The 25284-nt window shown below is 48.3% G+C and overlaps 1 protein-coding gene across 1 annotated transcript; it reads right to left on the reverse strand.

Annotated features, from left to right (window-relative positions):
- Positions 1–207: 207 nt before the first annotated feature.
- Positions 208–21581, reverse strand: LOC136447071 (uncharacterized). The gene is made up of 26 exons (XM_066445747.1): positions 21071–21581; positions 20502–20669; positions 19705–19945; positions 18554–18670; positions 18098–18265; positions 17819–17888; positions 17337–17542; positions 16932–17042; positions 16650–16870; positions 11289–16373; positions 10455–10544; positions 9831–10091; positions 8334–9539; positions 7808–8000; positions 7160–7228; positions 7009–7077; positions 6733–6926; positions 6332–6463; positions 5542–5807; positions 4488–5152; positions 3622–3959; positions 3055–3238; positions 2537–2716; positions 1671–1813; positions 821–957; positions 208–372 (listed from the first exon to the last, which is right to left on the reverse strand). The coding sequence occupies exons 1-26, from the start codon at positions 21482–21484 to the stop codon at positions 234–236; spliced, it is 11067 nt and encodes a 3688-aa protein (XP_066301844.1). The 5' UTR covers positions 21485–21581; the 3' UTR covers positions 208–233.
- Between the last annotated feature and the right edge of the window lie 3703 nt (positions 21582–25284).

The following is a 25284-nucleotide window of genomic DNA, read 5'->3' on the forward strand; positions in this document are numbered from 1 at the left end:
AACCTTGCCGGGCACCCGCTTAGTGCAGTCACAGGTCACATTAAAACAGTCCACTCCATTTTTACATGTACACATAGTTAACCCTATTCTATCATGAGCAAGCATTTTCCTCAGTCCCTTGAGTGGTTGCTGAGTCCAGGTTTAACTGTGGTTTTAAAATATTTGTGACGTCACAATTCTGACGACTTTTGTGACGTCATGCTTCCGGTGGAGACTAGTGCAAATTTGTGACGTCACGCTTCCGATGACGCGGGCGTGCCCATGCGGTTGGAGTGCAGCAGACGCGCGGCGACCGCTAGGCGGCGCAGCTGAGGTGCAGGCGAGCTGTTGGAGGAACTGCTGGAAGGGCGGGAACTGTCCGGCGTCACGGGGCTGTAGGAACACATGTTGTATATGATTACATCGTGAGCTACAAGCTACAAACAACCAAATGAATAAACAATTAGACAGCCGGGCATCATGGGGCTGTAGCACTGGTACACATGACATATATCTTTACATCTTCATCTAAGCAAACAAAACAACGGCATGCAGCAGTGGAAGGAGGAACAGATGCCTATCTGCTATCTACCATTCTAACAATAAATATCACATACGCATGTTCTTACATTTAGCCAATGCGTCAGAAAATGGTACTTGCAAAATACAAAAAGGTCAGCCAAGAGATTGACCCCCGAAATCATTACAGCCCCCCCCCCAAAAAAAACACGAATCGTATGAAAAGAAATAAGAAACAAGCATGCATCTACCAAGCTTAAGCAATAAACAAACATGATACTAACATAATATGGCTAAGGTAGCATAATAGAACTATACGCACCGTGGTTTGAGTGCCCCTGTCCCCAGTGTCGGAGTCCGTGTCTTGTAGGGGGTTGTTGCCGATACCGGTGCGACCCGCTTGTGTTTCTTGCTCACGGGCCTCCGCCCCCCTCCCCCACTTCCATTGCTTTGCAGGGACTGGATGAATGAAAGAATGAAGGAATGAAGGAATGAATGACTGGTAAATTGACAAAATCATAATAAAAGAGCTGAATTGAGAGTAACAATTGGTATTAAAATACCCGGTGAAACTATGTCAATATTCCTTCTAAACACCTTACTAACAACGTGGATGACAAGTATATCTCGATAAGGCCTAGATGCACTGTGTAGATATTTTGCAGATGGGTAGGTATTGCCACCTAGTGGCCATGTAACGGTACTGCAGGGTAACCTCCGGTTCTGATATCTCGTGTTCTAGAAAACCTATGGTCATAACCCTTGTGTGATAGATAGTTCTTGTTCAGCCTGAGTGACATCCTGTTCAGTTCCAGGCTCTACCTGTATGGTGAAGACCTGTAGAGCATGGAACTAAACAGGATGACACCCAGGCTAGCTCTTGTTGCACTAAGAACTACAAAGTATTTTTGAACGATCTCGCTCAATGCAAGGCCGTAAGAGGCCACTTCTCGGCATTGAACTAAATTAACTAATGTGACATAGGTGAGAGACAGCGGTGTGTGTTTGTTTTGAAGGTTTGCAGGGTATATTCGGGAGGAAAGCAGTGGGCTGGGAGGGAATTCCAGAGTTTTGCAGTTCGTGTAAAAAAGCTGTTACTGTAGAATGACTTAGAGGCTGGTAGTTGTACAGTATAGTGGTGTGAATCAGAGGAAAATTAGTTGTTTCTAGACCTGGTCTGAGTCCATCCTGGGGTAAACGTGAGTCCGGATGGCGAGCCCAGTCTCCGCATCCGTCGTCAGGAACGACCGCGGCCCGACGCTCTCGCTGCTGGAGCTCCCCGGCCGTCTCTCCTCCGCTTCGAACCCCAGGTTTACTGTAGCCAACAAGCAGATATGATGAGAGATTTTACATACAGATATAGAGGGCACAATCATATATTTTTAAACCTGAAAGCTATCCAAAGTGACCTGAACGGAAGTGTGACGCCAGCAACGGGTCAAAGGTGCCAGGCAGAGAGCATCAGCCCCCGTCTATTCTAATGGATAGTCGATGGGCCCTATCGCCCCCACCCTCCCCCCTTAGGAAATAGTCCTGTTCCGTGTCAAAAATCATAACGTGGCATCGTGTGGCGCAATCGGTAGGGTGTATTGCCCAGAACCGAGAGGTCCCGGGTTCGAAACCCCTGCTATGCCCCGATGTTGAGCCCTTGGGAAAGGCACTTTACACGACTTTCCTCACTCCACCCAGGTGTGAATGGGTACCTGACTTCGGTTGGGGAAGGTCGTATTGAGTTCACCTGCTGGCGCCGAATGGCAGCCCCCCAGACCCTTGCGACAGTTCCACAAAGTGCAAGTGTGGAGCAAGTATGTATCTGTTTTGTATTATGTGATTGTAAACCCTGCAGCAATTCAGCACTAGCTGCCATTGCACGGGTAATTTCCGTCCAAAAAAAACATTATAACTTTGGCAGTTGCTGACGTCATGTGACGTAGACTTTGGGTCAAATCAACTTGAGAAGGACCAGAGGACTGGTCGAAGGCTTTACTTTGTGTACGGAAATAGGTTTAAATTTCATTTTGAATCTGGCGTCTCGAACCTGTAGTTAGACTGTAGATGGAGTTGGAGGAGGACCGCTTGAGCAGCGGGCCGACCTCGGGGTCCTCTGCGGGCTGGGGTGCCGAAGGCTCCGGGGAGGGGACCTCCAGCGGCCCGGCGAGTTCCGAGATCCGCGGGATCTGGCTGCCTGGTTTTCGTCTTACGGAACGCCGCCGTCGCTCTTGGGAAAGGAAAAATAGTATTTGTTGAGAAGAGACAAAAATATGTGTCTCGACGAGAAAATTCATGTTTTGTTCACATCAATCAACAATCAACCAACCAAGCACTCGCTTTTATTACAAAATTCCAATGAGGCTATCAATTGTATGGCCCCTTCCTTAGCCATGAAGAAGAAAACAACTTGACTATTAAGTATTAAAGTCTCAAAACGAAGTGAAATGGAAACAAACAACAGGAAAACTCAAAATAGTCCAAGAGATTTCAAATGTCTTTGACCATTGATTTGTCCACTTGTTTAATTATACAGTGCCTTCAAAATTCAAAAGGTAAGACACTAACCCGTTGACATGTCTATATTTGTAGACCGTTCCACGACTTGGTGGGTAGCCAGGCTAGCGGCAGGCGTCATGGGCCCAGGTACGTTCGGATCGCTCTCTTCCCCTGTAGTATCGTACAGTAGGCTATGGGGCTGAGGCGCTGCGTTCGTGTTGTTTTGACGTGATGGGCTGATCGTAGACTGGTTCTGGATGAAAGAGGGCAAGTCCATAAAAATTTCAATTTTTCTGTTGCTACGTGATTTAGATGACCAACTTGATGATTAAGTGCAGTTTGTTACGGAAAATAAAACAAGGCAATAATTAAGTCACGTAACGGGACGCTCATGTGTCCAAAGTATATCGTCACCCAACCTTAAGATGACCAAAAATTCGCTAAGTCGCAATTTTTTAGATTTGACAGGACTTGAAATCTCTAATCATAAAACATATCAGATTTCCAAGCTTAACATTACATTTTCAGCGATTTTCAGCGTTATTTATGCCGATTTAAGCTTCTCTTGAATAAAGAAAGGTTCAAACAATTCAAACAAAATTTACCGACACAAGTGACCTTTCAAGCTAATCTTACCAAGTCATTTGTAGTGGAGGCACTATTCACACTGCTTCCTAATATGGACGGCGTCGGCTGCGAGACCAGAAGTGGTTGCGACGTTTGTGACAACAGGAACGGCTGACTCGGCTGGGAGACCACGTGACGCGCTGACGTTTGTATGACGTCATCGTGGAGCTTGTTGATCGTTGAGGCTCCGTTGACGTTGTTGCGGTTGACGTTGGAGCTGTTTTGGAGGGAGGGCGCAGGTTGAGAGACGACGTGAGGCTCCTTCGGTTGTCTCGGGTCGTCCCGAAGGTTGTTTCGCTGCATGATGTTGTCGACGGGGACGGGCGCGTGCCGACTGTTCACTAACACTGGAAGAACATGACAAGTTTAGTTCAGTGAAGAGCTGGTATTGAAAAGGAAGACAGCCACTTTGTAAACTTGGTCGACGGGGCCGGGAGAGTACCGACTGCTCACAAATATGGGAGAACAATTGAAGAACAAGGCAATCAGAGATGGCAGACTTCAACCCCCTACCCATACTGCTTTACATTACAAACATTACCGATGTGATGCAGTGGTTTCTTTTCAAGACAGTGACCCGACTCATAAGACGGGCGAGAGTGTGGTGTATTTTCAATGTACGTATTGTGCTAGCCTGACGAATCGCGCTCCTAGTGGCCAGCCGGCCTGTGACCGCCGGCTGGGGGTCAGTAACCTCCGGCAGAGAGCTTGTGTAAATACAGGCTACGTATTGTGCTATTCGTTACAATGGAAACACTGCTAGAAGAGGCCAAATTGTTATTGCATAGCTTTTAGAAACACCGAGAACACATTTATCTGTGGCGCGTCCACAAAATGCAAACAGGGAAACAACAAAGTGTATTCGGACGCCCTACCTGAGTTCAAGGTAGTCGTCTGCGGTGTAGTCACGCCCCCTTGCGACGCCGCCTTGTCGGTGCCGGTGATGGTCTGGCGCTTCTTGAGTAGCCTTGTGACGCGGTGGATCCGCCGCTCCTTGGGCGGGCCGGGGCCGCTCTTGGCCCGCTTCCTCTGCCGCAGGTACACGATGATCCCCAGCGTGCAGCACGTCAGCAGCGTCGCCGTGCAGATGATGACGTAGTACCACCAGTCCAGGCTGTTGTCAGGGCGACCGAAGTCCCCGGATGTGAGCCCGTGGGTTCCCCGCGCGCGGCAGGACAGCTGGTCCGCGCTGCAGATCCCGACGGAACCGCTAGAGGCGTTCCAGCCACACACGTGCGTGCCAACGCAGTTGGGTTTGTCCGAAGGTATCCCGTACTGATACTGGGTCGCGAACTCTTGCCCTGTGACCAACACGTTCTCTGTGAACGCCAAGGTCACGTTCGCCATATTGTCTACGTCATTGCCCGGATTAGACGTATCCTGCACGGTGATGACGAGGACGGTGGCGGTCACCCATTGGCCGGTATAGGAGGTTCCCAGCGGCGGGTTAAAGGTCAGGATCCGGGATAATTCTGTTTCCGTGGCAACGGGAGGCGTGTCTGTGTCCACATCGAAGGTGATGGTGAGGGTGTCGCCATTGCTGAAGGACAAACAAGTTTTAGTTCAATGTGTCAATTTCACTTCTTAAAATGTACCTGTGGTAAGTTTAGGTTTTTGTGAAGACCGGGGCTATTGACAGGATGTTCCTGTCAATCAGATATGTTTTGGTAATATTGAGTAGTCAGTCCTGTCAACAAGAGTATTTTTGACACTATTGATCAGGATGTCCATAATCCTGTCAACCCTTCATCTAACTGCGTCTATAACCCTAACCATGATCATGATCTTGGAGTTGATGAAACAAAAGACTGATTGACAATCCTGAGCAACACTTTGGAAGACTCATTGGTTTTCGAAAAAATTCAAAAATGGTATGAAAAAAAAAACGAATAAAAGATGAAATAAACAGTAGTGCTCCGGTAGTTTTACCTCCAGTGCGAGTCTCCGTTATCCGCATCATCAGCCACTACACTGAGCACCTGGGGGGTCTTGCCGTCAAGCTGTTCCAAGTAAAGACTCGGGTCGCTGAAGGAATCTTCAACCGACGCCGTGTAGTCCAAGAAGTCTTGGGTCTCCACGCCGCTGGAGGTGGCCAAGACGCGCGCTAAGGAGGTCTTGTTGAGGGCTCCTTGAATCGTCTTGGCGAAGGCGTCTTCTGGTACCACGGAAAGGTTTCCAGAATACGGTTCTTCGACCTAAGCATGGGCAACAATTTGTTACATGATGGCCAGATTGATGGATACTATAACAAATTAACAATACTAGTACTGTAGCAACTTAAATGTGATTACATAAGTATTTCTGCACACAATGGTTTGCATGTGAAAAATGTAAAATTTACTGCAACATTTTGTTACCTTTGGTTCCTATCTATTTACTTTACCGGGGGTCCCAAGCTTGCTCTCCACAAACATTTTAGGGAGCGGGTATGGGAGCCCGTAAACTACACAGGATTGCACCAAAGATAACACTTTGTGGAATAATATTCAAAAGTGATATACCTAAATATCATGAAAATATGATAAATATGATGAATACCTATGACATTTGTGGAAATGTCACTACAAGCTTTACGTGGTCTGGCATGGAGATTCCACTCTGACAACACGTGTCTCTAGCCCCACCAATGTTGTGGAAAAAGAAAGGGATATATATTTTTGAAATGAATATGAAATAACATTTGCTAAGATGTCGCAACAAGATATTATCCGGTCCTGACCTGTAGAACGAGCTCCGTGAACTCTGGCATATTAGTGACCTGGGTGGCACGTGCTACCCGACCGTGACCTTTGACATCCCGCCGCTTGACGCTCGCGACTTGCTCTCCTGAGTCACGGTTTACACAGCTGGTCTGTGGGGGAAAATAAGAAGTAAATCTTTCCTGTTTTGAGTTGTCCTTATGTTATTTACATAACTTGCGTTCATTTTAACGACTTTAAAAAACAAATGACTTCAGAAGAAGTGTGTAAATGAAAATAGATGGAGCAACAAAGCAGGATTCAAAACTAGTGAACAAACTATGTGGTTACTAAATACCTTTGACTTTGTATATCATAAGAAGATATTTCCTCAACTAACGTAATCTAGCTGAAGATAAGAATAAACTACACCCCAACCCACCTTCAGCATGCTGGTTCCGGGGCCGAACGTCTCCATGGTGACGATGTTCTGTACGTCCTGCTGACAGAACAGCTGCAGCTGTTGGTGGGACAGGGCGGGCTGCAGACTCAGGACCAGCTGCGAACCCTGGCCGAAGTAAGCGGGCTGGTCACGCAGGACGGATATGTCCACCTGGTCGTTTCTTACCACGATAGCTGAGGATAAAAAGGGGAACACTGTTATCCAACATCTATCCTTACCGTTAGTTTTATCCTAACACTAGTGACTAATCCTAACCATGGCCGAAGTACGCGGGCTGGTCACGCAGAACGGATATGTCCACCTGGTCGTTTCTTACCACGATTGCTGGGGATAAAAAGGGGAACACTGTTATCCAACATCTATCCTTACCGTTAGTTTTATCCTAACACTAGTGACTAATCCTAACCATGGCCGAAGTACGCGGGCTGGTCACGTAGGATGGATATGTCCACCTGGTCATTTCTTACCACGATAGCTGAGAACACAGAAATAACAAGTGCTTTTGAAAAAGCAGAAGTTTGCGGTGCATAGTGTTTGTGTATGAAAATATGACCCTTTTGTATGGTGTGTACTCAAACTGCCACCAACACTGTCACTAAGACAGTGCGAAGTGTAATTAGAAATGATGCTATACAACGGTGGAGATTTTAACTTGCATGAAGACTTTCACTAACTAAGTAAGAGATAAGGCCAGGAAACGTACAAAGTTTTATACTTGTGTTTATCCTGAATCTTATCCTAGCATTAATAGTTAGTAGTACCACATTGATATCTTACGTGAAAATTCACTAGAATAAGAAAGAATGCTATTGTCGTGAAGAACTAAGGAAAACAACATCAGAGACGCCGTACTTGTGAGAGAGGGTATGCGCAAACCCCAGTTGCCCACCAGCGGTGGAGAGGTGCCGTTTGCGTGAGCCGAGACCTTCACGGCGTTCAGTAGACAGTAGAGCGACCATCACTCACTCACTCACTCACTCACTCACTCACTCACTCACTCACTCACTCACTCACTCACTCACTCACTCACTCATTCAACAACAAAAAGCCTTACTTGTGAGAGAGGGTATGCGGAGACCCCAGTTGCCCACCAGCGGTGGAGAGGTGCCGTTAGCGTGAGCCGAGTCCTTCACAGCGTTCAGCAGACAGTAGGGCGACCACCGGTCCTCCGGTAACGCCGCGTGGGTCTCCTCGTCAAACCCGCCACACGGGGCAACCGGGTTGACACTCACCGTCCATTCTCCAACCTGGTTGTTGCGGGCGTTAAAATCATCTTTATTCGGTACAATATAAATAATAGCATTTAACAATAAAAAAAAAACTATGTCAGCCCTTTGTTTCATCACACTTTATCAAGAGGGAACAAGGCAAATACATCGGATATCGTAAGGATTTAGGTATGCTGGCAAATATATCTCAAAAACACAGTTTACGTCGTGCTTCTTTACACATTAAAAAAAAATCAATGAAACTAAATACAGAAGTTAAGAAAACCAAATAGATAATTAAAACTGACAGGTTACTTACGACCAGTTCAAAGTAGAAGAAATAGATACCAAATATTAAGTAAGTAAACAAACCTTAGGCTCCAACTGTGGATACCCTACGTCGATGACGGTTATGTCCAACTCTCGTGGGTTCAGCCAAGCACCGGTGAAGGCTTCGCTGTTGCTGGCTACCGTAAGATTCGTGCTGAAAGTGAACATCTTATGCAGATCGCTTGCTGTGATGGTAGAACCCGCTTGTCCAAACGGTGGCATGTTGGTGTCTTCGTTGAAAACCACACGGAGAGAATCTCCAGATGAATATTTCGAATCCGCGTGGATGACGTCACCGCCGTCTGTTCCAGGAAAAGCCGTGACGTTGACTATATAAGGGCTCGGGGCGGTGACCATGACCTGTATGACGTTGCCGCCACACTGGGATGACTTGTACTGAGTGTCCTTGTCGCAAACTTGGAAGTGGAAACTGTCGTAGCCGCTCTCGTTTTGTCTTGGTGTGAACTTAATGGCGGTTATGGCTGAAGACCTGTCTACTACTGCAATCCCTTTGGTAGGTTGGGAGGTTATCGCTAACGTTGTGGTGTTCAAATCAGTTGTGTCTATCATTTGGTAGAAGGTCAAGTTCTTTCCGTTGTTCAGCAGTTCTTGTGCTTGTACGTCATCGGGGTCAAATATGGACATACCCGCTGTTGTGTACGCGTCATTTTGGAGGGTACCTATGGGGTTTATGGTCGCTATCTCATACCGGCTGGTGACGATGTGGAATGCGGACACATCCGGGGCATCGTTCGTATTCATGACATAGATCGTTACCGTGGCAACCGAACAGGCGATGTGGGTGCCCGTGACGTCATACTCGTTGCCTAGGTTCATTTCCAGCTGCCTCTGACAGCTGGGAATCCCCGATACATACCCACCGGTCAGCGCGGCCCCCCGTTGGTCGCACGGATCGCAGACGACATACGCGAAGCTGTCGTCCCCCACGTATCCAGGCAACGGTTTGTATTGCACCAATCCCGCGCTGCTGATGGCTTCCAACTCCCCGCCTCTCTGTGACGTCACTTCCGTTTCGTAGGCCCCGGAAACAGGGTCTACCAGGCGAAGATTTAAAGAGGTAAGCTCACTTGTCTCCAAATCGCTGTAATGGTTGCCGACGCTTATGACACTTGTGACGTCTTCGGACGCGTGGAAGTCGAAGGGGTCGACGGCCGGCGGGTCGTTGACCTCCAGGATGGTGACGACGATCATGCCGTCCAGATTACAGAGCCCGGAGGAGTCGCAGGCCTGGGAATGAGGGAATGAAAGAAAGAATAAACATCTTATTATAGTGCCTTGCGTTGAGTGTGGTAGTGATTGTCTAGATGAGGATATAAGATACGAGTCAGAACATGATAGTTAAAGATAATACGTTGTAATTTTTTAAAAATGTGTAACTTAGTCAAATCCAAATGAAACAGTGCTGTTAACATAAGGGAAAGGACTTTGGAATATTATTAAAAAGATATAGCAAAATACAACAAAATTACTTTCGTAGTGTTTAACATACTACTGACGCAATAGTTTGAGCATACACACCTGGTAGTGTATGAGGTCCTTGCCGCTCCTGTCCGTTCCCGCCACGATGTGCACCAGACCGGTCTGGTTATCGTAGCTCGCCGTGACGAGGCTCGGGCGGGGCTCCGTCAGGCTCACCGCGGCCGTGCCGTTAGCGTCCTCGGTGTCGGTAAGAACCGCGCCCAGGTCTACTGTCAGCGTGGTGTCTTCGTACAGCTCTACGTACTGAGGTGGAGCCACTGGGGCGTCGTTCACTGAGGTGACCGTGATCTGGATCTGAGCCTACAGACAGGAAATAATGAAGTGTCGTTATCATCACCATGATCATCTACTGACTGCGTGGTGTCTTCGTTTAATTCCACGTACTGGGGTGGGGCTACCGGGCGTCGTTTACCGAGCTCACTGTGATCTGGATCTGCGCCTGAGACAAAAAAATTAACTACTATTATTTATTAGTAAACAGATTCACAACCGCTCCCAGGTCTACCGTCTGCGTGGTGTATTCCTTTAATTCCACGTATTGATACGGGGCTACCGGGGCGTCATTCACTGAGCTCACAGTGATCTGGATCTGCACCTGAGACAAAAAAAAATCAACTACTATTATTTATTAGTTAACAGATTCACAACCGCTCCCAGGTCTACCGTCTGCGTCGTGTCTTCGTTCAATTCCACGTACTGGGGTGGAGCTACTGGAGCGTCGTTTACCGAGCTCACTGTGATCTGGATTTGTGCCTAGAGAGAGAACAACAGACGCATTTGAGTCATTAGTTATAAAAAAAGTTCAGAACCACGCCGAGGTCTACTGTCAGCGTGGTGTCTTCGTTTAGCTCCACGTACTGAGGTGGAGCAACAGGGGCGTCGTTAACGGAGCTCACTGTGATCTGGATCTGCGCCTAATAAGACAGAAAAAACGGAATAAGCTATCGTTAGCCATAAACCTGATTTAGCACCGCGTGTGTTGAACTAACTATCGTCATGTTACAGTATAGTTGCGTTGAAGACAAAATCAGACTATATACAAATGGCTCAAAAACTACACTTGTATCTTACCTCCGTGCAGAGCTGATTCACGTCTCGGTCGCAAACGCGGATTTCAAACGTGACGTCATCAGGATTAGTGCTGTAGAAGTGCACAGGCGGCGTGTAGACCAGGTCGCCGTCGACGTCGTACGTTAGAATCCCCAAGGAGACGTTACGCGTGACGTCAACGTCGGACGAGTCGAGCGCGTCTTCGGCGTCAGAGATGTTCAAACCGTCCGGAAGCCTGATGACTAGCGGCGTATCTTCTTCTGTATAGACCGTGGTAGAACCGACTTGGGGTGGGTCGTTTTCCGAGGAAACCTGGACAACAGAGGTAAACAAAGGTTTTCGAAAATACAAAATAAAAATCAATCAAAGAATTATAAAGGTAACATGGACATCCAGTTGAAACGAAGTCACAAATCAAAACGAAGCAAATCAACATCATAACATTACCTGGAAATAGATGACACCCTGGGCACACTCTCCTTCACTGTCGCAAGTGTAGAAGATAACACGGTCCTCTCCAACATAGTCCGCAGCAGGGGAGTAGGTTATGTGCGTAGAAACCGTGTACAGAGCGTTGAACGGGTTGTCTGCATCTTCTGTGAGAGTCTCTACCAACGCTGTTGTGTTGTGGATAGCTGTACCATGTGTTGTATCGTTTGTGATGATACTAAATGGCGTCCGTTGCTCTACGTCCGATACAACGATCTGCACCGTCACAGAAACGTCCTCTTTGGTTTGTATTGGGTCATCCTGGTCCTGTCCGTTTGTTACAGTAAGGGTTGGTGGATCGTTAACAGACGTTACTGTTAAAGCGATGGTGTTTTCTATACAGGCACCGTCGCTGTCACAGAAGCGTACTCCTACATGTTCCTCGCCGTGATAGTTTGTGGCGGGAGTGTAGTTCATGACTCGGAAGTCTGTGGAAAAATCTGCAACGCCTGTAGTTGGGTAACTGGTTATTGCGACGCTTGGATGGCTTGAATCTGCGTTCGCGTCGTCCTCGACGTCTTGGACGAACGTCTTTAAGTCTGTAGACACATGCGTGTCTTCTTGGGTGGTGATGGTCAAAGGTAATACGGGCTCTGGAGGATCGTTCACTGAAACGATGTTGATGGTTAGAGTATATGTTTCAGTACATGCGTTCTCGGAGTCGCAAACTCTGTAGGTTAGATCGTATTGGCCGAAGTCGTGCATAACGGGAGTATAGTGTAGATCCCCCTCGTTGGTTACAGTCAGGTCGCCGTTGGTGGGGTAAGACATAACATTCACTGCAGACGTCGTCAAGTTTTCTTCGGGGTCGTAGAAGAGGCTAAAGGCGGTGATCGTCAAGTCGTTGTCTTCGGGAGTCGTGAAGGAGGTTGTTAAGGGTTCGGTGACCGGTCGTGGTGGGTCGTTAACACGCCGAACTGTTATGACGGCAGTGGTGAAGGGGCTTGGTTCGCCTTGGTCGTCCGTTATGACGATGTTGATGACGCGTTCGCCTTCGGTGGGGTTGTCGTGTGCAGTACAGTATCTGGCCACTAGGAGGAGCTCTTTGGCTTGCGCTAGAGTGAAATCGCCTTGTAGCTGTATAGATGAGTGTATGGAATCTGTTGTGCATTGGGTTGAGTTGTACAGCAGAATCTGGTTGTACTGTGTCTGGTCGAATGTCTCACTGTCAGACAAGTACGACAAATCGAGGAAGACACCCTCGAAGTCTTTTTCTGCCACATTAGTAACGTTGATGAAGACCTCAGAAAGTAAGGGGCTGTCTTCGTCTGTGACGGTCACGTTAGAATCGACAATTGGCGACGGAAGAAAGTCTTCGATAAATAACCCAGAATATGTGGAAGTTTCGTTGGTGAGGACAACAGAAGGAGGATCATTCACTGCGGTGATGTTGACTGTGATGTCCATAGCAATGCTTTCTGTGATCCCATCACTACAGCTGAAGGCGAGAACTCTTGCTTCAGTGGACGGTTCGTCTTTGGTGTTCTGATAGGTTACGGTCTGTAAAGTCCTCTGATATTCCTCCACGCTTGCAACGCCTGAGATGTGAAGATCACCTGACGTCGCGTTGAAGGCAGCAAACAGACTTTCTGAGGTTGTTACGTTAAGAGTCTCCCAACCTTGGTCGATGTGGTTGGCGATTGTTACAGTAGCGGAAGCTAGAATTGTGCTGTCGACATCTGACACTGTGACGCCCGGAGATACGGACACAGGTGAGCCCTCCTCTGTGAATGAAACATCGGTCGTGGCAGAAGACAAGGTTGGAGCGTCGTTTTGCGTTTCGAAGATGATGTACGCAGTGCCTTTGTCAGATTCAGCATTGCCGTCTGACACGGTGAACTCTACAACGCGTTGCTGCGGGTCTGGGTCGCCGTGACTGTTGGAGTAAGACACCGTCCGAAGAACTGTCGCATAGTTTTCCACAGTATCCTGACCAGAAAGGTAGATAGAAGAATAGTTTGCGTCTACGTAGATAGCAGTCAATGATGTACTCAGCGTGTCCACTGTGACTGTCTCGTACCTATAGTCAGGGTTGTTTATCAGCGTTATGTTTGCATAAGCCAACAGGCTGTTGTCGTTGTCTGTAAGGCTCAAACTGTCCGCAAAGGTCATGTCACCACTTCCTTCCGTGTACACGGCGATGACGTCAGATCCGGTCGTGACGTCACCGTTAAGGTCGATGACCGGCGGGTCGTTGACCAGGGTGATCTCGATGGTGACGCTAGCAATGGAGCTGTTGTGTAGACCATCCGATGCGTACATGAAAACATGTCTGGTTGTGGGGGTAGGTTCTTCAGCGTTGTTCGCGTAGACTAGTGTCTCCAAGGCGGACTGAAATGTACTTAAAGAAGCTGGGCCGCTAAGACGCAAGGTAGCGTCGTCTGGAAGGTACGTACACGTTATGCCCTCGGAAGACGTCACAGATAATGATTCTGATGCCCCGTCGTAAGCAGGTTCGATCCAAACCACAACGGATTCCATTGGGAAATTGCCACTGTCGCAGTCGGTGAGGGAAACGTTCTGTCCGATAGGAGTAGGTGAATCTTGTCCTTCCGTGAATAAAAACGACCCGCTTGCTTCTAAAACAGGCGCACAGTCATTTATAACTTCTACATCGACACTCGCGACTGCAATGTTACTCTTTAGTCCGTCAGTGTCGGTGACGTAGTAGGTGATAGTTCGGGGTCCAGGTTCCGGTTCTTCGCCGGTATGTTTGTACGTTACGGTACGTAAAACCTCTTGGTAGGTTTGCACACTTGCCTGGCCCGTTATGGTGAGAGTACCGCTCGCGGCCTCGAAGTCAGATGACAAGGAAGTGTTGTTTGTATTGACGGATAATGTTTCTAAGTCTGGCGACAAGGATTCGACCGTCACGACTGCCTCAGCCATGAGGAAATATTCGTTGTTATCGGCGTCGGACAGGGTGAGATTCTCCGGGTCCACCACGAAGACTTCGTCGCCTCCTTCAAGAAAGGTGAAGTTGTAGGGGCTGACGGTAAGAACGGGCGCGTTGTCGCCAAGGAGTTGGATGGTGATGAAGAAGTTCTCACAAGTCGTGTCGAGTCCGTCGTCTGTGCAGATACGGACCTCTCGCGTGAAGTTATCCGGCTCAGGTTGGTTGTTGTAGTACATGACGGAACGTAGCAGAGTGACGTAGGACGTAATACTGACTGCGGATTGGTTAACTGGAGTTTGTAGCGTCAGTTCGCTTGTTCCATTGTAGGCGATGTGTTCTACGGTTGCTCCTCCTACTGTAGCGAGGTTGCCAATGTCACTTATGGTCACATTCTCTACACTCGTTACGTTGAGAAGAAAGCCCTCATCGCCAGTTGAGTTCTGCAAGGAGATGGTAACTTTCTTAAGGTCCACACCGTCTTTGTCTAAGACATCAAAGCTATCCGGAAGCAAAGATACGGAATCCCCGTCTTCTACGAAGTCTAGAGAATATCCCGCCGGGAGTGTGATCTCTGGTGGGTCGTTGACGGACATTACGTCTATGGTCGCGTTGACGGCTTCGGCGCTGAACTCGCACGTGTACACGTTAGAGCATGCGGTAGAGTCGACCCCAAACTGAGCAGTCATACCGGCCGTGGTACCTGTGTTGTCCCATGCTTTGATCGTTAGGTACGGACGGTCACTTGGATCGCGGGGAGAACCTTGCGCGTCTAACTCCGTGTTAAAGTCGGCTTCGGGGAGGAACCGGATTCTGCAACTAGCAGAGAGGAGCGTCGCCTTTTCCGGTAGAGGGTCGGGAGGCACGATGAACCCATAGTACATCCCGCCAATCATATCCTGCCACGTGGCGTTGTCGCATTGGCAACACCACTGCCACGCCCCGTATCGGGTGTCCGCTCCTGCCACCGCGATCCCTACGTCACTGCCTACGTCACTGTCCGCGTAGATGCCGTCGACTAGCGTCAACACGGTTGTTCCGTTGTTGTCACCGTCTTGCACATCTTCTGCGATGGATTCAAATTTGGTGACGTTGGTCAGTACTGGCGCGTCATTGGTTACCTGGATGGTTACGTGAGCGGTCACAGTTTCGCTGACGTCATCGCCATCGAACACAGTGACGCTGACTGTCCGACTGAGGAGGTTAGGATTAGTGTAAGAGTTCGCGTAGGACAGCGTGCTCAGCGCCGTTCTGAACTCTTCCAGGGTAGCGGAATCAGCGATGGAATCGTTAGGGGTGATTGTCATCTGAAACGGGCACACGGAAATGATGTTTTTCGTGAGATTCGTGCCGTCTAGACTGACGGTAACTTCTTCAACGGAAGCTGACGACTCCGAACAGTTGCTTAAAGCTTCGCCATCTATACTAACAGTGGCGCGAATAAGATTACTGTCATCTACATCGGCAAGGCTGTAGCCGTCTCCCACAAGAGTGACCGGATCGCCATGTTCAGGGAACACTGCCTCCACAGCGCTACTGGCTAGCTGTAACTCCGGAGGATCGTTCACGGCGGTGACTTGGATCGTCACATTCCTCATGTCCGAGCCGAACTCGTTTTGCTCGCTGTCGGCGTACCCCGTGACGTCAACGCCATACGTCACCGCTGACGTCAGACCCGTCTCCGTGTTGTCCCAGCCGAGGATTGTAACGTAAGGCGCGGTCGCCATGTTTTCTGAGTTCAGGTTGGCCTGCGGTAGAAACCGCAGGCGGCATGTTGACTTCAGTAACGTCGCGCTGGTTAGAATAGGGAGCGGGGGAACCACGTAACCAAGGTGATACCCACCCACAAAATCCAGCCAATCGTACGGCTGGGCGCTGTCGCACGTGTACTGCCAATCACCGTACGTCTCGTCCACCGTAACCACGGCAACGCCCACGTCATTTCCGGTGTCCTTGTCCGTGTAGTGTCCGGCCAACATGGCGGCTACGGAGGTGCCGAGGTTGTCGTCTGCCGTGACGTCTTCTGCGATGGTCGCCATGGTAACGCCGTCAGTGACCAATGGGGAGTCGTTGGACGGTTGGACTGTGATGGAGGTGATGGCGTCTGATTGGCTGAAAGCGCCCGTGGCACTTGTGTAAGTAGCCGTTACCTGGTAACAGAGAAATATAGCTCTGTTAGCATAGCCATAGCTTTTAACAAAAGTTTTACTGTAGATAGACAGATCTAGCTAATAGTATGCTTGCATTCATCATACATTCAGTACATTTCATTTCTATACACTACAAGACACCCATGTGCGTCTTCTTTCGTGGTGAGTTGGCTTTGCTGGAAAAATGTTGATTTTTCTTAAAAGATAGGCTGGTATTTGATCAGGCTGTTGTCTTCTGCAAGGTACACATAACGAGAACAGACAAGAGCTGCCTACCCCTGTGTCCCCCGCGGAGCCCGTGGAGAAGTCCCAGGCCCGGTAGTAGAGGAAGGCGGTGCCGGAGAAGTCGGGCTCGGGCAGGAAGCGGAGCCTGTACCGCCCGTTATCCCCGTCCTCTCCGAGCAGCACCGCCGAGCTGGACGACACCGATCCGAGGGCTGACCACGTGGTGCCGTTATCCGTGCTGTACTCCCACACGCCGTTAGAGTTATCCACACCTAAGGTAAGATAGATCAATAGTTAAATCAATCAATCAAGCGATTAATCAATCATCAGTCCATCGATCAAACCCCAGCAGCACGGCCGAGCTGGACGACACCGACCCGAGGGCTGACCACGCGGTCCCGTTATCCGTGCTGTACTCCCACACGCCGTTAGAGTTATCCACACCTGGTAGAATGTAGATCAATCAATCAATCAATTGGTCTACTAATAGATCCATCAATCCTTCGATTCCAGTTTAAAGACAGTATTTGTATCAATTATACTTGCGCAATGATGAGCAAAGCCAGAGGGAAAGCTGACAGAGGAACAAACTGAGTGAGCAAGAGAATAAGAGTGTGTGTGAGAATGAGAGAAAGACGACGATGGATTGAGTGAATGAGTGAGTGAGTGAGTGATAAAGGGACATAGAGAGAGAGTGAGGGAATAAACTATTGATGTGAGTGTGAGAAACAGACTGACCAGTAACGGCAACACCGATGTTCTGCTGCGTCCCGGGCCACGTCAGGTCCACGTCATCACAGTTGGACACCAGGACGGTGATGACGTCACCGGCAGGATCCGTGACGTCTTCATCAACGGGGGTAAACGTCACCACCTGTGACGTGTCGACGGTCGGCGCGTCATTGGAGGACTGGACGGTCAAAGTCACGGTAACATGCTCCTCACTGTGATAGAAGAATTTCAGTAAGCTTTTCGGCCTTAATTCTAGAAAACGCCGGACATATGTGTGGCTTTCTGTTTGATGCTTGTTTAATTTTTGCACCTGATACTTTTGCAATGATAATCTAAAGTCATTACATACAGTACGTTTAAAAAAAATAAGACAAGTCACAAAATAAACTTTTGATAGAGACTTTACACTTTTACATGGCTTTGTGGAAAGAAAAAAAAGTCACGGCCTTTTGTTTCACCAGGGACGAATTGGATATGTAAGTCATTACCTGAATGGACCGGTATTGCCCGTGTACGTTGCGTTCACGAAGTCACCGTTCGAGAGGGAAGATGTGGAACCTAAAGAAGGGACAGAAATATCGGTACATGCCTGATATTCATGTCAGTTGACAGTAGATGAAATGCTTGTCAGACTCAGAGCCAATAGTTTCAATTCCAATATCAAAGGACCAATATTTTTGCAAGAATGTACCCTTGATTGTGAGGTGCTTTGTAGATAAAAGGTGTTTTATAAAGAAGTTAGATATAAGACAATAGGTTTTACTAACCTGAGAGGTCCCATGCCACGAAGCTGATGGTGGACTCGCCGCTGAAGTTTGGGTCCGGTATGAAGCGGAGAAAGTTGAAGTACTCCGCCTTCAGAACCACGGACAGCGCCGAGAGCGTGCTGTTACGATTCACCGTGCCGTCTGACTGTCTCTCACCGTCAGCAATCTCTGTAATAGTAACAATAACCTTGCCGTTAACTTCAGTACCAAGCACCATAACCATGCTTTTCCCGTTCAATAACCGGGGGTTAGACCTCAGTACCTAGGATAGCGCCTACAGCGATCTCAGTACGCACAGAGACAACCCCCATTTGGCTTCTTCCTTTTTTTGGCGTGGCGAGAGTGTTGAAGTCGATGTGTTGCGTTTCTATGGGACTCAAAAGTATTATCATCAATCTGGTTTTATAGGGCATGTTTTGAGTGCACGTTAAGAAAGAAACAACATCATTTCCCTACCTGTATAAGCTCCAGGCCAGGCCAGGAAGTCCCACTGCCCGTTGGTGTTGTCCGCTCCGATAATCGCGATGCCCTGCGTCGCTCCGGCGTCGTTATCGCTGATTATCGAGTCGGAACCTGGAAAAACGAGCTGATGTTGGTTTTGTTCGTTCATATATAGTAGTAGAAGTATCAAAGTTTGACACTTGCCGTATGAGATAAAGTGAGCATAAGCATTTTAGCGGTTTTGTTCGGCACACGCACACGCACCGACACCACAACCACACATGCATGCATGCACACATAAAAAACCCACACACAAAACAAACACATAACGCCCACACACACACATGCGAATGGCACGACAATGCAAACCTCGAAGCAGAGAAAGAGAGGAAGAAAAAGTCCTACAGACGCTATTCTCTTGTGTTAGGTCTTGGTCAGAGTGACGCCAGCGTGGAACAAGGAGCAAATACTCATGCACTCATGCTACAACAAGAAGGTGTACGCAAGCTGTGTTAAGAAGACAAGACTTAAAGCCTAGTGTCACGTCTTTGCAATTTTTTGTAGCACGATCTACCACGACATGAAAATCCTGGAGGATCCGTCGATATCTTTAATGGCGTCTCTCATCGTCAACTCTACGGATGACTAGGCGGCAAAAGACTGGTGTAAGTGAGCCTACATGCATGTGGGAGCACACTTCAATAAGCTCTTTCGCACTTCCGAGTGCGCACGAGGGGTGACAGGAATTGTGGATAATATGCCAGATAATATGTCAACGGCGAAGGCCCCTGGCTTGTAAATTGTTCTCGTCTCGACCATTTTCTCGATTTGAATGACAATGTCCGGACGGGTTTTGTTCATGCCTCAAGGGCCTTCACCTTTGACACATTACCCACAATTCTTGTCGCTGCGAATGCGCAGTCGGAAGTGTGAAAGCGCTTCTTCGCAGAGATCAATTATTGAGGCAGACGTTGACCCGGAAGGTGAATACAGCAGGCACAACCTAGTACCTGCATGTGTCCGTTCTTGGTGGTCAGTGTCCAGATCTATCCACGATTGTCCAAGATTTTACCGTTGTAATAGATCGTGTCAAAAAGCCACAAAGGTCTTACCTAAGAAGAAAAGGTATAAAAAAAACTTCACCCCACGCGGGTATAAGGTATTACCTATACCTATGAACTGCAGCACCGTTATCGGCACTTGGGTGTACTTATTAGCATCCTCCTGGGTGGAGAGGGACGGGAGAGGGTTGGTGTTGAAGTGTGGTGCGTCATTGACGCGTGTGACGCTGATGGTGACGGTGGTGACGTCACTCTCACGAGCCCCGTCATTGGCTGTGACGTGAATGACGCGCTGTGACGATGACGGCTCCTCGGCTTCGTTGTTGTAGGTCAAGGTTAGGAGAACCTAGATGAGAAAAATGATTTATTTATCCTTTTTACAATGCATTACACTGACTATCAAGTAGCAAGAAAGTCAACAATTAAAGGGACTAACAAAAAACAACCTGGTCAAAAATTGTAGTGTAATACAATTTATGGAATGTACAATGTATATGGCAGTTCTTGTTGCACTTAAATATCGTTATATTTTTTTGGATCGTCATTTTCTTGGATGCTAGATATTGAATATATCTTGGGGACAGTTTGGACGACGTGAAGTACGTTAACATTTCTGTATGAAGCTATAACAATAATTTTCTGGCTCCATTGACTTTGGTCTTCTACTGTTACCAACAATATATCTTCAATAGACATTGGTTTATCAATCTTTGAGATCTTTTAGAATAAGAATCTGACTGTAAAATTCCACAACTTTAAAACATTCCTTATAAATCCGTCTGTTAGGTTCCACTGTAATAGCCTTCAACATCTCATGTATTCAATATAAATCAACACTAAGATCCATTCTAATTACTATTAATAGATAGATAAGCTAACAATAAATAAATATTTATAATTACCTGTAAATATTCGTCAGTAGAGCTGAGACCAGAGATGTTGAGTTGCCCGGATGAGAAGTGCACCACGGGAGCGGTGATGACGTCAACACTGACGGTCTGTCCCAGGACGGTCACGTGTTCTACCCTCGTGATGTTCTGAACACTTAGAACTTCAAGGTCACCGTCAGCCTACAAAAAGTAAAACACAACACCGTACAAGTAAGGAAAAGTAGAGATGGAATAGTTGTTTTCCTGGCACTAACACATGGAAGCAAAGGTTCTTTATTCACAACCACACATTAACAAGAGCCGACGTTTCGATGTCCGTCTGTCATCTTCTTCAGGGCAAGTCTGACCGGTTCACTTTGCACTGCAGCTAGATGTCCCTGCTGATAAAGCGGTCCCAACAATATCTATGCATGTCACAATACTTTACGTTTCGGACCTCACTAAGATATCTTTATCAAGACTGCACATGAGAAAGTTAGCATAATTCAGCGCATTGGATACAGTAATATGTACTGTATATACTGTACATGTTGATTTTGATAAAATTTTTAAAAAAATAGCGCCTTCTCTGGCACACTTACCCGGTTGGTGATCTCCGCTAGGATGTACACGATGTCGCTGCTGCTGTCCGAACCCGCCAAGGTCGCGTCCTCGCTGACAATGGACACCGGGCCGCCATCTTCTGTATACGTCACCGCAAGGTCAGTCCCAAGGTCAGCCCCGTTCAGGTCAACCACGGGTTTGTGTCTGACCTCCAGACACGTGACGTCGTTATCATGGAGACCGTCCGAATTGGTGACGTCGACTGTGACGTAGCGAAGCGCGGTGGCGTCAGGTGACGTGGCAGAGTTGTCGTACGTCACTGCGTATAGAACCTCGGCGTACCACTCTGACGTATCCGTACCCGTAATCGTTAGCTGATTGGTTGCCGCATCGTACGACCAATCAGAGTTCGGCTCGGCCGCGACGTGTATCGACCACGAGAAAATCTCCATGGCAACGGTGACGTTGGCGTCCACGACCAATCGCCATTCTCCGTTCACCGCCTTTCCCGCCAAAGTTGAGAGAGATGTCGACGGTTTCAGGACGCTTGCAAGGCCATTGTCAATCACACAGATGTCGCTAGTGGGCGTGCCGGAGTCGTGAAAGACGAAGTAGGCAACAGAACTCAAGTTACAGTCAGTGGTTTCCTCCATCAGGACTACGGTGGTTCCATCGGGGTGGTAGAGTAGAAGGGACGGGGTGACATCAGAGTCGTTGACGGGACTGATCACCATTTGTACCGCCACAGACACTTCCCTTACACGTCCACCTTGGTTTAGCAGCATCTCATTCTGTATCGGCGATGTGGATTGGTCGAGAGATGCAGCCAAGGGAAGCAGCAAGCCATCCAGCGCCGTTGTACCATCGGAGTCCGGGTGAATCACAAGAGCCCATCGAACTAGTCTACCATCGCCCGTTTCTGAAACCAGATCGGTGACGTGGAGAGTCCAGTCCCCGCTAGAAGTCGCCCCAACGAACGCTGAAAAGTCTCCGTCCGGTTTGAAGGACCCATGTGACTCGTACCGGCAAACTCCGGGCTCCGTTCCGGATTTGGAGAGGCTGGGAAGTTCCCCGTCTGTGGAGTCGATGTCCGTATACCCTGCAGTACCGAAGAACACCGCTGGGGAGATGTGGTACTGAGAGCAGGCGTAACCGCCCGGGCGAAGGGTGAGAGTTTCTGTAACTCCATCATGTTCTAACTCCAGCTTCAAATCTCCAATCCACGAGTGTTTGATGTCAATAATAACAGCGATCTGTCCAACGGTTTGGTTGCTTTCGCTTACTGTTAAGGTATGGGAAATTTTCTGTACACTGTTGGTACCGACAGGTGTATTCAGTTCTGCAGATTCTACAACAACCGGCAGGGGAAGCTGCTCGGTGGGTGCGTATGAGACCGTAAGGGATTCGGCCGACCCGTCAGTTGCGTTGTGGAGGGTTATGCTCATGCTTGAAATCGACCCGCCGTTGTTTGTAATAGCCGCTGCAGTATTAGAGGCGACGATGTTCACGGCACCTGCCTCAGTATCAAACGTAACCGGGCACGATCCACTTCCCGATACACCGACCGAGACGCTTGGAGGAGATCCTTCGGGGGTGACGGCGATGTCCACCCGATGAAAGTCGCACCTTTCCTCGGTGCACGCTCGAACGGTAACCAGTCGCGTTCCCTCCGTAGGGCGAGCAGCGCTGTTACTGTAGTCAATTCCGTTTAGAACTGTTTCGTACGTTGTACTTGACGCTGTACCGGTAACATATACCACAGTGTTGTCTGTGTAGTATGAAACGCTTATCGACGAAGCAGATGTGGAGGAATATGTCAGTCTTTCTTCCCCGGCGTCTAAGACATACAGTAGACTGACTGCCATGGATTGTACTGACGAGGATGTTGTTATACTGAAGCCGGCGGTATCCAGCGACACGGTCTGTGCTTCATTGTCTGTTATGTTCAGTGTGGTGTTGGCTGCCAACAACGTGAGCTGCAAGATAAAAAAATGTTTGATGTTTTCCTATTTTGAAATGTTTAAAAAGGCCTAATAGTATGTAGTCACAGACTGCTTGGGTATTTCTTTTCAATTTCTAAAACTAATTTGAACTAGGTGTAGGGCCTTGCAGCTAAATTGCTTACTGCCGCCAACCTGTGCCAGAGCGGATCCAACCTTTAGCCTCGAATTACCTTGGCAATCAGGTCCAATCAAAGTCAACTGAAGTCGGCAAGATCGAAATCGCTACATATCAACGGCATTGCTACCTTTTACTATACATGGGAGAGTTGTGGGTCTCCGCAGCAAACAAACAAACAAGAGGTACCTGACTGAGTGTACCAGACGAAACCACGATCTGCAGTAGTTGGTCTTCACAACAGACAAACAAACAAAAAAAGAAGAAAAAACAGGTACCTGGCTGGGTGTTCCAGAGAAGACCACGACCTGCAGACATTGCGGGGCAGACTCAAGCAAGTCACTGTCCACTGCCTGCACACAGATCACGTGACTGCCTACGTCATCAGAGCCTGGGGTCCACTGTAGTTGGAACTCAACTGCACAAAAGAAACGGTCACCAGTATGATTCTAAACATGTCTTGTCATCATTACTTCGCCTAGCTTTCTTTCTGTATATATATATATATATGTGTGTGTGTGTGTGTGTGTGTGTGTGTGTGTGTGTGTGTGTGTGCGTGTGTGCGCGCGCGTGTGTGTGTGTGTGCGTGTGTGAGTGTCTGTGTGTGTGTGTGTGTGTACATGTGTATGTGTGTGTATATGTGTGTGACTGTCTGTCTGTCTGTCTGTCTGTCCGTAAGTAGTGAAGTGGCTCTCTCACATGTCTACATACGAAGGGTTTCCTGTCAAAATACAGTCAAATCTGTCCATATCCATGGGACCAGTCGGGTGACTTGAAGATATAGCAGGAAGAAGTCCACTTTAGACACGATCCGTAAGAAGCCCCTGTCACACTTGTGCGTATATACAAGTCCGCATGGGTTGCGTCTTGTTTCTGGTTCAGGTTAAGTTTGCAGCCGAAGAAGTGATTTCTTAGGCTCGATCACTAGGCTGCACAACGGTGGGTCAAAGTAGGAAACAACTTTTCCCCCGGAAACCTTACTTAAACCAAAAAAATGTTAATGCGCAACTCACGCGCACTTGAATATACGCATAAGTGCGTGTGACAGGGCCCTTAGACACGATCCGTAAGGCTTGGGTCAATGGAAAAACATATAACGAACCAACATCAGGCAACCACCATCACCAAGTGGTCCTAATGTAAAGTTCTTCACTAGAACATATTATCACATAGCCAGATGGCGTCAACCAATCAGAAGCCTCCATTGCCCATGTGTTAATCGCCATAACACACCCGTGGTTATAGCACATGACCGGGCGTTATGACACCATATACACCTCGGGCGGGTCATTAACCCTTAATTAACAAATATAGTGACTTGTATCTCCTCACCTGTAACGGAAGTTCCCGAGCTTTCCGAAGTTTTCGTCAGAGTCCACCCCTCCGGTGCACCCGCTGTCCAGCGCATGCTCAGAAGGTTCCCGACGTCCTGGTCCGTTATGACGCCGTCCTGGGAGAATACCTCGCCAACGCTCACGTAGCGCACGGCTGAGGGCACGGCGTCGAAGGGCTGTACCACGGGAGGGTGGGCGTCCGTGGCAATGTCGTGAAGGTGGAAGATCAGCTCTTGCATCGCCTGGGGTAGATAATGTAAAATACAAAATTAGAGTGGGTGAAAATACCAGGTACTTTTCCCGAGAACTCGTTGCCACGAAGTAGGGCAGGGCCGTCCTCATTAGACAGCTTTAAACAGCGCCTGCTGATGCAGAAACCAGTGGATGAGTATGAAACAACGCCTGCTACTAGCTGTGCAAAGGTTAGGTGCGTATGTGCATATGTAATATAATCAGCATTATCACAAACTTCGCATGCAAAAGAGAACGCCTCGTCAGCGCTCAGTAGCGCACGGCGGCGGGCACGGCGTCGAAGGGCTGTACAACGGGAGGGTGGGCGTCCGCGGTGCTGTCGTGAAGATGGAAGATCAGCTCTTGCATTGCCTGGGGTAGATAATGTAAAATAAATAAAAAATGAGAATCGGTGAAAATACCAGATACTTTTCCCGAGAACTCGTTGCCACGAAGTACAGCAGGGCCGTCCTCACTACATAGCTTTATACACAGCGCCTGCTGGTACAGCAACCAGTGGATGAGTATGAAACAACGCCTGCTGATAGATGTGCAAAGGTCAGGTGCGA

The sequence above is a fragment of the Branchiostoma lanceolatum genome, chromosome 13 (genome assembly GCF_035083965.1).
Source record: "Branchiostoma lanceolatum isolate klBraLanc5 chromosome 13, klBraLanc5.hap2, whole genome shotgun sequence".
Taxonomy (NCBI): domain Eukaryota; kingdom Metazoa; phylum Chordata; class Leptocardii; order Amphioxiformes; family Branchiostomatidae; genus Branchiostoma; species Branchiostoma lanceolatum.

What these genes read in the sequence shown, in the direction of transcription:
- LOC136447071 (XM_066445747.1), bottom strand. Translation starts at nt 21,484, where the DNA reads ATGGAGATTTTCTCGTGGTCGATACACGTCGCGGCCGAGCCGAACTCT. An exon ending in CGTGGCATGGGACCTCTCAG is followed by an intron (nt 17,889 to 18,097) that starts GTTAGTAAAACC and finishes TCCCTTCTTTAG; the next exon opens with GTTCCACATCTTCCCTCTCG. An exon ending in GACGACTACCTTGAACTCAG is followed by an intron (nt 3,960 to 4,487) that starts GTAGGGCGTCCG and finishes ATGTTCTTCCAG; the next exon opens with TGTTAGTGAACAGTCGGCAC.